Consider the following 12,500-nt stretch of genomic DNA (forward strand, 5'->3'; position numbering starts at 1 on the left):
TAACTTTAATGTCTTTATGCCGTCGGGCCACGAATGTAAAACGGCCTCTCGCTCTTTTAAGCTGTAGGTAACTTCCAGCATTTGTCAAACGGTTTATTGTTAGGCTGTTTACTGTTAGAGCACTTTACACAGAACTGTAATAATCAACGCCGTGGTAGTAACACCTCAGGTACAGCACTCAACTGTCTGGCTGTGAACATCTAAGGGCATTTTTCTCTCTCTCTCTCTCTCTCTCTCTCTCCTCCTCTCCCCCTCTCCCTCTCTCCCCCTCTCTCTCTCTGTCTCGCTCACACTCTTTCTCTCTCTCCCCCCTCCCTCTCCTCTCTCTCTCCCCCCCTCCCTCTCTCTCTCTCTCTCCCCTCTCTCTCTCTTCTCTCCAGGTGGCGTGCGGATGGTGTACCCTGCCTGCCTGGTGCTGGTGCCCCAGGCGGACGTCCCCTCCCTGGCCCCTGTGGGGTCCTCCCACTGCACCGCCGTCTACTCGGGTGGCCACCAAGTGCCTGCATCGCAACGGGACCCGGCCATCTCGTCGGTCACCCTCACCCCTCCCACCTCCCCCGAGGAGGCCCAGACAGGTGAGCCCCCCCCACCCCGGGCTCCGGCTTAGCTCGTCGTGCTGTCCATGTACGCTCAGCGGTCAAAACTGTCTTGAGAGCCACGTTGCCGCTAGGGTCGCACAATCCCGGGAATATTCACCGACTTGACAAAATTCCGCAACGGGAATTTATAGGAATTAATGGGGATTAACAGGAATAAACTGGATTTGGAGGGATTTAACGGGAATAAATTCTGTTTATTCCAGTTTATTCCCGTTAATTCCCATAAATTCCCGTTAATTCCCCATGGGATGTTTGTTAATATTCCCCCGGATTTTGCAACCCCGGTTGCCACTAAACTCCCGTCCCATTGGACACTGCGCTCGACGTCGGTTCTAGCTGACTGCCAGACCTCCGGCCCCCCGCGGCCCCGGTCAGCCAGCCTCTTAACCGCGTGCCGCTCCTCCCCAGTGGACTCCCAGACGGCCCAGAAGTGGGTGAAGCTGTCGGCGGCGTCTGACGGCTTCAGCGTGGACAGCACCAGCCACCACGGGGGGAAGATCCCGCGCAGACTAGCCAGCCAGGTGGTGGAGAGAGTCTGGCAGGAGTGCAATATCAACAGAGCCCAAAACAAGTACGTCTGCGACTGTTACGCAAGCGCACTCACACACACACATACACAGACACACGCACACACACACGCGCGTTCACACAGCATGCAACATCACAGACACACTCAACAGAGCCTAGTACAAATATCTGTGATATCACACACCCACTCAACTAAACCCAGAGGAAATGGTTACCACAACACACACAGACACACACACACATGCGCGCGATCAGTAGCGAACACCCACAGAAAAACACTGTAGTTACAGAAGAGCAGTTAACTTTGATGCTTCTTCACTAAACAAATGCTTCTTCACTAAGCAAAGAAGTTTAGTAAAATGACAAAGAACTATTTACAGGGATCTTAACTTAGGAGCACCAATCAAAATGTAAGGAGCACCAACAATAATAGTAATCTATTTGTAATAGATTTGTTGTAATATAGTTAGGCATGGGACGATAAGAGATTTGGACGGTATGATAACTAAAATGTGTTATTAATATTGTGTATATATACATACACAACATACATTCACAAAATGTGGGCCATTTTATTTATTTTTAATAACAAACAGCCTAGAAAATTTGTGAGGGCACATGCAGGTTGTTAGGCCAAACATGTAGGCTACTGTAGACTAGCGGTTTTATGTCAATAAATGGAGAAGAAGCTCCACACTCCCATAGAGGTAAGCTTTGTCTGTGTTCGATAACTTGAGCTTGATCACTTGGTGCTAGATGCGCTTGTGAAGTCGAGAGCTTTGTCCCAGTCCAAACCCTGTGTTTCTGCGCCCCTCCTAAGTCAAGATTTGAATGTTTTGGCATTTTAGGGATGAGAGGAATACTTTCATTCTCACCGCTACCGCAAATTACTAGCGAATACAGAGAAAGGGAGGTCTGAATGAAAACAAGGGCGCACCAGAAGAGCACTCGCACAAATGCTCTTAATTATATTTTGAGGTCCCTCTGATTAAATTTCAGGATCATATGCGACCAAAACTTTTTGAGCCCTGAATTAGTCATGTTTAGTGGTAGTAGTAACGGTTGTTGTTGTTGTTGTTGCAGACGTAAATTCCCAGCGACAGCCAACGGTACCTGTGAGGAGGAGCTGATGGAGAAAGTAGGAGCCTGGGACTTTGTGGAATCCACACAGAGGTCGAGCTGCAACTGCTCCAGGTAAACCGTGTTGTGTGTGTGTGTGTGTGTGTGTGTGTGTGTGTGTGTGTGCGCGCAGGCTCAACCACGTCGCTCGTCAGTATCGCTTCCACCCTCACTTGCCCACGCCGCGTGCGAACTCGTGTCCTCTTGACTCGCCAACGCGCATGACGGCCTCACATAAACACCGCCTCAGCCAGCCGCGCCGCTGAAAAGCTAGCGCTTGGACGGCGCGGGTGGGCGGCATTTCTACTGAGGAGCGAGCTTAATGGATTCCACTCGGCCACGCCTGTGCGCGCCTTCCGTGCTAGATTGACTCTGTACTCCTTCACGTCTCCCACAAGTTCTTACTCAGCGGAATGACACGTGCAGCTCACGCCCAAGTCTAGACCCCGAGAATGTTTTTATTAGTCTTCACGTATACGATTCATCTCTATTTCTGTGCTAATTGACAGCCTTGTCAAGGCTCAGGCTCTCACCTGTGTTTTCGCGTACTTGTACCGGTGTGTGTGTGTGTGTGTGTGTGTGTGTGTGTATTCCCATGCTGGGCCTACCAGAGGAGAGGTAGTCTGGTTTGACCTCTGGGAGAGCTGTTTAGGGACGCGGGCCGGGCTAAAAACGGAGTGTGTGTCTGCGAACCCTAATGTTGACAAATGAGCCTTGAGTCGAGAGTGGGTTAACGTGGGACTGGAAGGTGGGGTGTCGCCAGGCAGCTTCCGTTGGGGGTGAGCGCACACACGCGCGCGCACACACACACACACACACACACACACACACACACACACACACACACACACACAGCTCAATCTGTAGGGCTCTCGAAAGAGGAAAGGCTTTAGTCAGCATGTCCCACTGCTGTCTGTCTTTGGGGACACACACACACACACACACACACACACACACACAGCAGCGATAGCACACCACGGCCTGTACTTAAATAGACACTCGGCTCCACACTCGGCACCTCGCGTCCCTCTATGCGAGTGTGTTTTGCGTGTGTGTGTGTGTGTGTGTGTGTGCGTGCTTCTGCGAGAGGAGCACTTTCGCTGGGGCCGTAGACACCGTAAGCCTCCGTGTCCGGCAGGTGAGGAGGCCGGGGCGGAGGGCTCTGCCCCGGGAGGGGGGTAGGGGGAGAGGGGAGGGGAGGGAGGGCAGGCCGGGGCGGAGGGCTCTGCCCCGGGAGGGAGGTATGGGGGGGGGAGGGAGGGCAGGCCGGGGCGGAGGGCTCTGCCCCGGGAGGGAGGTATGGGGGGGGGAGGGGGGGGAGGGAGGGCAGGCCGGGGTGGAGGGCTCTGCCCCGGGAGGAGGGGAGGGGGGAGGGCAGGCTGGGGCCGCCCGTTAACACCAGAGGGAAGCTCTCTGCGTCGCGGCTGCTAAGCGGCTCAATCCCGTTGTAATCCTGTGAAGTAGCCGGCCTGTAGGACCGCCGCTCCGCCGCCACAGGAGACGCAGGGCTTAGTCACACACACACACACACACACACACACATGCGCAGACACACACACACACACACGCAGACACACACACACACCCTGCGCCCGCCCACAAGAGCAGCCCGCGGTTACCGTGTCGACAGATGACCCGCCAACATAAACCTCCCATGACCGTGAATAGACTCCCAGATCCTGACTTACAGTCGCGCACACCCACACACACACACACCCATACACTCTCTCTCTCTTACACACACACACACACGCGCACACTCATTCACTCTCTCTCTCTCGCACACACACACATACACACACACACACACACACACACACACACACACACACACACACACACACACATACACAAAGCGGTCTGTGTTGGGCCTAGTTAGTCCTGTTACATTGTAACTTGAGAGCCAAACCAGCAGGTAAAGAAACACCGCTGCTAACATAGCAGCTCTCTCTTGGCCCAGCCTGGGTGTGTGCACGTGGGTGTACATGGGGTTTTTCCGAGCTCGGTTGCACGCACGTGTGTGTGTGTGTGTAAGTTTGCAGGCCTGTGTGTGTGTATGTGTGTTTGTTTGAGCGTGTTTGCGCGTGTTTGTGTGTTTTACTCGAGCGTGTGTGAGTGTTTGCGGCCCTGTGTGTGTGTGTGTGTGTGTGTGTGTGTGTCAACCTCAGTGTTGACAGCAGTAGTGGTGGTGGTGGTGGTGGTGTTATGCCCTGAGGCCGGGGGGGGGAGGGGGGGGGGGGGCAGGCTGGTTAGCAGGGGAGAGGGAGCATGAGCTTTATGGACTGGCGTCTGGCAGGGCAGCCCTGAGGTCCTGACTGAGCCTCTAGGACTGCTGCAGTAAACATGCGCGCTCCTACACATTCCAGCTGACTGCAACCCAACCAGACCAGAGAGCGCTGTGGGAATGCTGGCCTAATCTGTGTATCGCGCTGTGATCAGGGCGATAGGTGTAATCCTTTTTTGTTTTTTAAATAGAAAGACACGCAGTGCTTATTGGCTCAGGGGAGAATTCATTTATTCTGAAACAATTATTGATTCAGCCAATAGTCTTTTAAATTGTTGTTGTGAAAGCTTTGCTTGGTTCAGCTTGCCAAATTGTCTCTATCGATGTATACAAAGTGTATCAAAACACGAGGCAGCAATAGATTTTTTACTGAGGACAGGTGTATATTGGAAGGTATCATGCGTAAGGTATATATTAAAATGTGGAAGTTACATCTCCATTAGGAACGTGAGCAATTTATTCAGTGTCTTATCATCACTACCGCCTCGTATTTATAGACCTAAATATTGGCTTGATTAGGTCTGAGAGTGGATTTCCAAATTTCTAAATGTATGAAGCTAGATTAGAGTAGCTATCCACACACAGGTGGGAGTGATTGAGGTAATGAGAGTGTGTGTGTGAGAGAGAGTGGGAGAGAGAGAGAGAGAGATGGAGATGGAGAGAGATGGAGATGGAGAGAGATGGAGAGAGAGAGTCTGGCTGCCGTCTGGAGACACGTGACCGCCACTCTCCAGCTTTTCCGTTGCAGCTCCCCCACTGGAACCGGCTCCGCCTCCCGCGCGTATCTCGAGTGTTCGATCTCCGTCGCTCCCAGGGCTCTGGCAGCCGCCGCTGTGGTCGGCGTCCGTCTCGATAACACGGTCGCTCTGTTCTGCCTTGCTCCCTCAGGCACAAAGCGCAAAAGCAGCGGGCGGGCGTCGCCGCGGGCCAAGCCCAGTCCGCCGGCCAGCCCCCCCAGGCGCCCGCCAAGCACAAGGTGGGCGGAGAGAAGGCGGAGAAGGGCGACAAGCAGCAGAAGAGGCCGCAGACGCCCTTCCATCACCGCAGCGCCGCCTGCGACGCCGCCGCCGCCATGGAGACGGAGGCGGCGGGCCAGCGGATGGCCATGCGCGGCCAGGACTGCGCCCGCTTCCCCGGCCTCCGGCCCTCCGACGCCGCCGCCGCCGCCAAACCCCCGCAGCTGCACGGCGGAGGAGGAGGAGGAGGGGGGAGCGACGGACCCCCGGAGCTGGCGGGCTCCCCCCAGCCCCCGCCGCTCAGCCCGCACCCCTGCGAGCGCGGCGGCGGCGAGGAGTCAGGGGGGGAGGCCACGAAGAACCCCCCCACCCCACACAGCCAGCACTTCTACCAGAACCCGCCCGAGCCCTGCCTGGCGGGGGGGGGCCCGAAGTCCGGAGAGGACCCCCGCCTGGAGGGGCTGGCCCAGCACTTCCACCCCGCCTACCCCGAGCCCCTGGAGCCCGTCGTCTACGTGGGGGCGGCGGTCAACCAGGAGGAGGACGGCGGCCACGCCCCCTGGCGCTTCTTCAACCTGCCTCGCAGGAAAGAGGCGGAGCCTGCCACGCCACTGCTGCCCGGCGACAAGCTGAGGGACGAGTGGTCGGGAGGAGGACAGGACACGGTGTCCGTCACGGAGTGAGTGTCGTCGTCGTACCTGCCCCCCCCCCCCCCGTCTGTCTCTGTCCGCCGCCGTTCGGGGAGTATACACCCCCCACCCCCTGCAGAGGGCGCTAGAGGTCCGGCTACTGGCCCGGCCCCTCGTTTACATGCGCTGACTGGCCCCCAACATCCTAGGGTGTTTTGAAAGAGCGGTGACGTAAAAAAAACAGGCCTCTCTGCTGTTCCCAGAACCCCCCCGCCCCCCCCCCCCCCCCCAGACTCAGAATGTTCAGTGTTGTGTTGAGCCGAGCACGGCGCGTTAATCTCTGGCTGTGTGCCCCTTTGACATCATACATCACTAATGTGCACGGCCAGCACTGCGGCAGGCCAGGGGGAGCTTATCGATCCCCGACACGCACACACACACGCGCGCGCGCTCGCACGCAGTCACACTGACAGTCACACACACACACACTCACACTCGGGGACGGAGGGAGAGGGCTAGACACAGAAATGGATCCGTCCATTTTACACCCACACCTCCCCCCCGCCCCCCGGTACAACTGTAACCACCCTCCCCTCCACGCTGACATCATCACAGCACTGATGTCAGAGGTGTGGCTTCAGAGAGAGGGAGGGCAGAAGGAGAGAGAGGGAGAGAGAGAGGGGGGGAGAGAGAGAGAGAGAGACAGAGAGAGAGAGGGGAAGAGAGAGGGGGGGGGTAGACAGAGGGGGAGAGAGAGAGAGAGGGGATTGGAGGCGGGGCTGGGTCAGAGAGCAGGCTGGCTGGCTCGCTGTCTGTCCGCGGGAGTAATCCCGGGTCGAGGGCCGCGGGGGCAGAGCGGGGCGGGGCAGAGCAGGGCGGGGCAGAGCAGGGCGGGGCAGAGCAGGGCGGGGCAGAGCAGGGTTATTCTAGTGCGCTGTAATCCCGCCGGCCAGCAGCTTTGAATGGCGGCTAATCTCTGGCCTGCAGCACTGCACCCTGTCAGCCCGCATCAGCACTGGGCTGACCACAATGGAGGCCGGGAGAGAGAGAGAGGGAGGGAGAAGGGGAGAGGAGGAGGAGAGGGAGAGATGGAGAGAGGAGGAGGAGAGGGACAGGACAGGGAGGAGGGGGGGCAGTCCATGTGAGCTGGGTCAATCCCTCCCCTACAGAGTGGCTCGCTCTCTTTCTCGCATGAGTTGCACCAATCACAGGATAGTCCTCGGTCATTTCCAATAGCTGTATTTGTTAGGAGCCCAAAGCCATTAGCCCTCAGTCTGCACCATGCATATTGACGTAAGGAATAACAGACCCCCCTCCTTCTCTCTCTCCATGTCTCTGACTCTGACTCCTCTCTCCATGTCCCTGACTCCTCTCTCCATGTCTCTGACTCCTCTCTCTCCATTCTCTGACTCCTCTCTCCATGTCTCTGACTCCTCTCTCTCCATGTCTCTGACTCCTCTCTCTCCATGTCTCTGACTCCTCTCTCCATGTCTCTGACTCCTCTCTCCATGTCTCTGACTCTGACTCCTCTCTCCATGTCCCTGACTCCTCTCTCCATGTCTCTGACTCCTCTCTCCATGTCTCTGACTCTGACTCCTCTCTCCATGTCCCTGACTCCTCTCTCCATGTCTCTGACTCCTCTCTCCATGTCTCTGACTCTGACTCCTCTCTCCATATCCCTGACTCCTCTCTCCATGTCCCTGACTCCTCTCTCCATGTCTCTGACTCCTCTCTCCATGTCTCTGACTCCTCTCTCCATGTCTCTGACTCCTCTCTCCATGTCTCTGACTCCTCTCTCCATGTCTCTGGCTCCTCTCTCCATGTCTCTGGCTCCTCTCTCCATGTCCCTGACTCCTCTCTCCATTTCTCTGACTCCTCTCTCCTTGTCCCTGACTCCTCTCTCTCCATGTCTCTGACTCCTCTCTCTCCATTCTCTGACTCTCTCCATGTGTCTGACTCCTCTCTCTCCATTCTCTGACTCCTCTCTCTCCATGTCTCTGACTCCTCTCTCCATGTCCCTGACTCCTCTCTCCATGTCTCTGACTCCTCTCTCTCCATTTCTCTGACTCCTCTCTCCTTGTCTCTGACTCCTCTCTCCATGTCTCTGCTCCTCTCTCTCCATGTCTCTGACTCCTCTCTCTCCATGTCTCTGACTCTGACTCCTCTCTCTCCATGTCCCTGACTCCTCTCTCTCCATGTCTCTGACTCCTCTCTCTCCATGTCTCTGACTCCTCTCTCCATGTCTCTGACTCCTCTCTCTCCATGTCTCTGACTCTGACTCCTCTCTCTCCATGTCCCTGACTCCTCTCTCCATGTCCCTGACTCCTCTCTCCATGTCCCTGACTCCTCTCTCCATTTCTCTGACTCCTCTCTCCTTGTCCCTGACTCCTCTCTCCATGTCCCTGACTCCTCTCTCCATTTCTCTGACTCCTCTCTCCTTGTCCCTGACTCCTCTCTCCATGTCTCTGACTCCTCTCTCCATGTCTCTGACTCCTCTCTCTCCATGTCTCTGACTCCTCTCTCCATGTCCCTGACTCCTCTCTCCATGTCTCTGACTCTGACTCCTCTCTCCATGTCTCTGACTCCTCTCTCCATGTCTCTGACTCCTCTCTCCATGTCTCTGACTCCTCTCTCCATGTCTCTGACTCCTCTCTCCATGTCCCTGACTCCTCTCTCCATGTCTCTGACTCCTCTCTCTCCATGTCTCTGACTCCTCTCTCCATGTCTCTGACTCCTCTCTCCATGTCTCTGACTCCTCTCTCCATGTCCCTGACTCCTCTCTCCATGTCTCTGACTCCTCTCTCCATGTCCCTGACTCCTCTCTCTCCATGTCTCTGACTCCTCTCTCCATGTCTCTGACTCCTCTCTCCATGTCCCTGACTCCTCTCTCCATGTCTCTGACTCTGACTCCTCTCTCCATGTCTCTGACTCCTCTCTCTCCATGTCTCTGACTCCTCTCTCCATGTCTCTGACTCTGACTCCTCTCTCCATGTCTCTGACTCCTCTCTCCATGTCCCTGACTCCTCTCTCTCCATGTCTCTGACTCCTCTCTCCATGTCTCTGGCTCCTCTCTCCATGTCTCTGACTCCTCTCTCCATGTCCCTGACTCCTCTCTCCATGTCTCTGGCTCCTCTCTCCATGTCTCTGACTCCTCTCTCCATGTCTCTGACTCTGACTCCTCTCTGCATCTAACAGGGGGGAGGAGCTACATGATATAAGATATACAGGTGCATCTAACAGGGGGGAGGAGCTACATGATATAAGATATACAGGTGCATCTAACAGGGGGGAGGAGCTACATGATATAAGATATACAGGTGCATCTCAAAAAATGTGACTCATGGAAAAGTTTAATTCAAAAAGTGAAACTTTTACATATTCTAGATTTATTACACAAAGGGAAATCATTTGTTTTAATCTTAATGATTCCATCTTACAGCTCATGAAAATATTAGAATATCACATAAGACCGTTCGCCAGACCCAACAATGCAGAGGAGCTGAAGGCCACTATCAAAGCAACCTGGACGTCCATCTCAGCATGGCCACAGGCTGACTGCCTCCACAACGCGCTGATGCAGCAATTCATGCAAAAGGAGCCCCGACCAAGTATTGAGTGCATAAATTAACATACTTTTCAGAAAGTAATATCTATTAAAAATCGTTATTTTTTTCATGAACTGTAAGCCGTAATCAGCAAGATGAAAACAGAAAAGGCTTGAAATACTTCACTTTATGTGTAATGAATCTAGACTGTATGAAAGTTTCACTTTTTGAATTCATTAATTAAGTAATTGAATGGTAAATAATGAACTTTCCTATATAGGCTTTGATATAAATGATCCATATATATTGTATTTATAAAGTGCTGAATTTCAGGACATCAGTGTTCAGAACAGCATGTCACCCATATAAATTCAACAGGGATATGAATTAGAGTAGAGTACAGTTCAACAATCTTTTATAAACAACAGACAAAAATGACATACAGTAGCAAGCCAAGGTCAGTGAGTGTCACAACCATCAACATCATTGTCACCGTTATCACAGAGAAACAACTGTCTACTGCTATCTACCCCTGTCTACTACTATCTACCCCTGTCTACTGCTATCTACCCCTGTCTACTGCCATCTACCCCTGTCTACTACTATCTACCCCTGTCTACTGCTATCTACCCCTGTCTACTACTATCTACCCCTGTCTACTGCTATCTACCCCTGTCTACTGCTATCTACCCCTGTCTACTGCCATCTACCCCTGTCTACTGATATCTACCCCTGTCTACTACTATCTACCCCTGTCTACTGCTATCTACCCCTGTCTACTACTATCTACCCCTGTCTACTGCTATCTACCCCTGTCTACTGCTATCTACCCCTGTCTACTACTATCTACCCCTGTCTACTGCTATCTACCCCTGTCTACTACTATCTACCCCTGTCTACTACTATATACCCCTGTCTACTACTATCTACCCCTGTCTACTACTATCTACCCCTGTCTACTGCTATCTACCCCTGTCTACTGCTATCTACCCCTGTCTACTACTATCTACCCCTGTCTACTGCTATCTACCCCTGTCTACTGCTATCTACCCCTGTCTACTGCTATCTACCCCTGTCTACTACTATCTACCCCTGTCTACTGCTATCTACCCCTGTCTACTGCTATCTACCCCTGTCTACTACTATCTACCCCTGTCTACTGCTATCTACCCCTGTCTACTGCTATCTACCCCTGTCTACTGCTATCTACCCCTGTCTACTACTATCTACCCCTGTCTACTGCTATCTACCCCTGTCTACTACTATCTACCCCTGTCTACTGCTATCTACCCCTGTCTACTACTATCTACCCCTGTCTACTGCTATCTACCCCTGTCTACTACTATCTACCCCTGTCTACTGCTATCTACCCCTGTCTACTACTATCTACCCCTGTCTACTACTATCTACCCCTGTCTACTACTATCTACCCCTTCTACTACTATCTACCCCTGTCTACTACTATCTACCCCTGTCTACTACTATCTACCCCTGTCTACTACTATCTACCCCTGTCTACTGCTATCTACCCCTGTCTACTGCTATCTACCCCTGTCTACTACTATCTACCCCTGTCTACTACTATCTACCCCTGTCTACTGCTATCTACCCCTGTCTACTACTATCTACCCCTGTCTACTGCTTTCTACCCCTGTCTACTGCCATCTACCCCTGTCTACTACTATCTACCCCTGTCTACTGCTATCTACCCCTGTCTACTACTATCTACCCCTGTCTACTACTATCTACCCCTTCTACTACTATCTACCCCTAGACAGAGCTCAGCTCCCTGTCTCTGACCCCTCTCTCTCTCCCTGTGTCTCTGACCCCTCTCTCTCTCCCTGTCTCTGACCCCTCTCCCTGTCTCTGACCCCTCTCCCTGTCTCTGACCCCTCTCTCTCTCCCTGTCTCTGACCCCTCTCTCTCTCCCTGTCTCTGACCCCTCTCTCTCTCCCTGTCTCTGACTCCTCTCTCTCTCCCTGTCTCTGACCCCTCTCTCTCTCCCTGTCTCTGACCCCTCTCTCTCCCTGTCTCTGACTCCTCTCTCTCTCCCTGTCTCTGACCCCTCTCTCTCCCTGTCTCTGACCCCTCTCTCTCTCCCTGTCTGTGACCCCTCTCTCTCTCCCTGTCTCTGACCCCTCTCTCTCTCCTTGTCTCTGACTCCTCTCTCTCTCTCTCTCTCTCTGTGTCTGACTCCTCTCTCCCCGTGTCTCTGACTCCTCTCTCTCTGTGTCTCTGACTCCTCTCTCCCCGTGTCTCTGACTCCTCTCTCTCTGTGTCTCTGACTCCTCTCTCCCTGTGTCTCTGACTCCTCTCTCTCTGTGTCTCTGACTCCTCTCTCCCCATGTCTGACTCCTCTCTCCCCGTGTCTCTGACTCCTCTCTCCCCGTGTCTCTGACTCCTCTCTCCCCGTGTCTGACTCCTCTCTCCCCTTGTCTCTGACTCCTCTCTCCCCGTGTCTCTGACTCCTCTCTCCCCGTGTCTCTGACTCCTCTCTCTCCGTGTCTCTGACTCCTCTCTCCCCGTGTCTCTCCAGGCTGATGGCCTCTACCTGTAAGAGGCCCCTGAAGGTGTCTGAGGAGCGTGTGCAGATGTACATCCAGAGAAAGAACCAGTACCTGGCCGCCGCCATCACCGACGGCGACCACGAGCCCGACGTGGACCCGTACGCCTTCGTGGACGGCGACGTCAAGTTCACCTTCTCGGACAAGAAGGACAAGATGGGCTCGGAGCGCGAGCCCGGCAAGAAACACAAGGTCAGTCCGCTGCACCGGGCCCCTGGCCATCGCCCTGGAGACCGCGGAACACCGTCCGGGGTCACTCTGGGGGTCAGGATAGGG

The 12,500-nt window shown here is 54.1% G+C and overlaps 1 protein-coding gene across 1 annotated transcript in view; it reads left to right on the forward strand.

Annotated features, from left to right (window-relative positions):
- Positions 1–391: 391 nt before the first annotated feature.
- The window catches only part of med13a (mediator complex subunit 13a), a gene marked incomplete at its 5' end in the record, with an annotated part of 29,665 nt that continues 17,556 nt past the window's right edge, over positions 392–12,500 (forward strand). The window contains 5 exon segments of the mRNA XM_084450193.1: positions 392–575; positions 936–1,170; positions 2,211–2,321; positions 5,419–6,165; positions 12,197–12,416. Coding sequence (XP_084306319.1) covers positions 392–575; positions 936–1,170; positions 2,211–2,321; positions 5,419–6,165; positions 12,197–12,416 — 1,497 coding nt within the window.

This window comes from Borostomias antarcticus (assembly GCF_949987555.1).
Source record: "Borostomias antarcticus genome assembly, chromosome: 15".
NCBI classification, from domain to species: Eukaryota; Metazoa; Chordata; class Actinopteri; order Stomiiformes; family Stomiidae; genus Borostomias; species Borostomias antarcticus.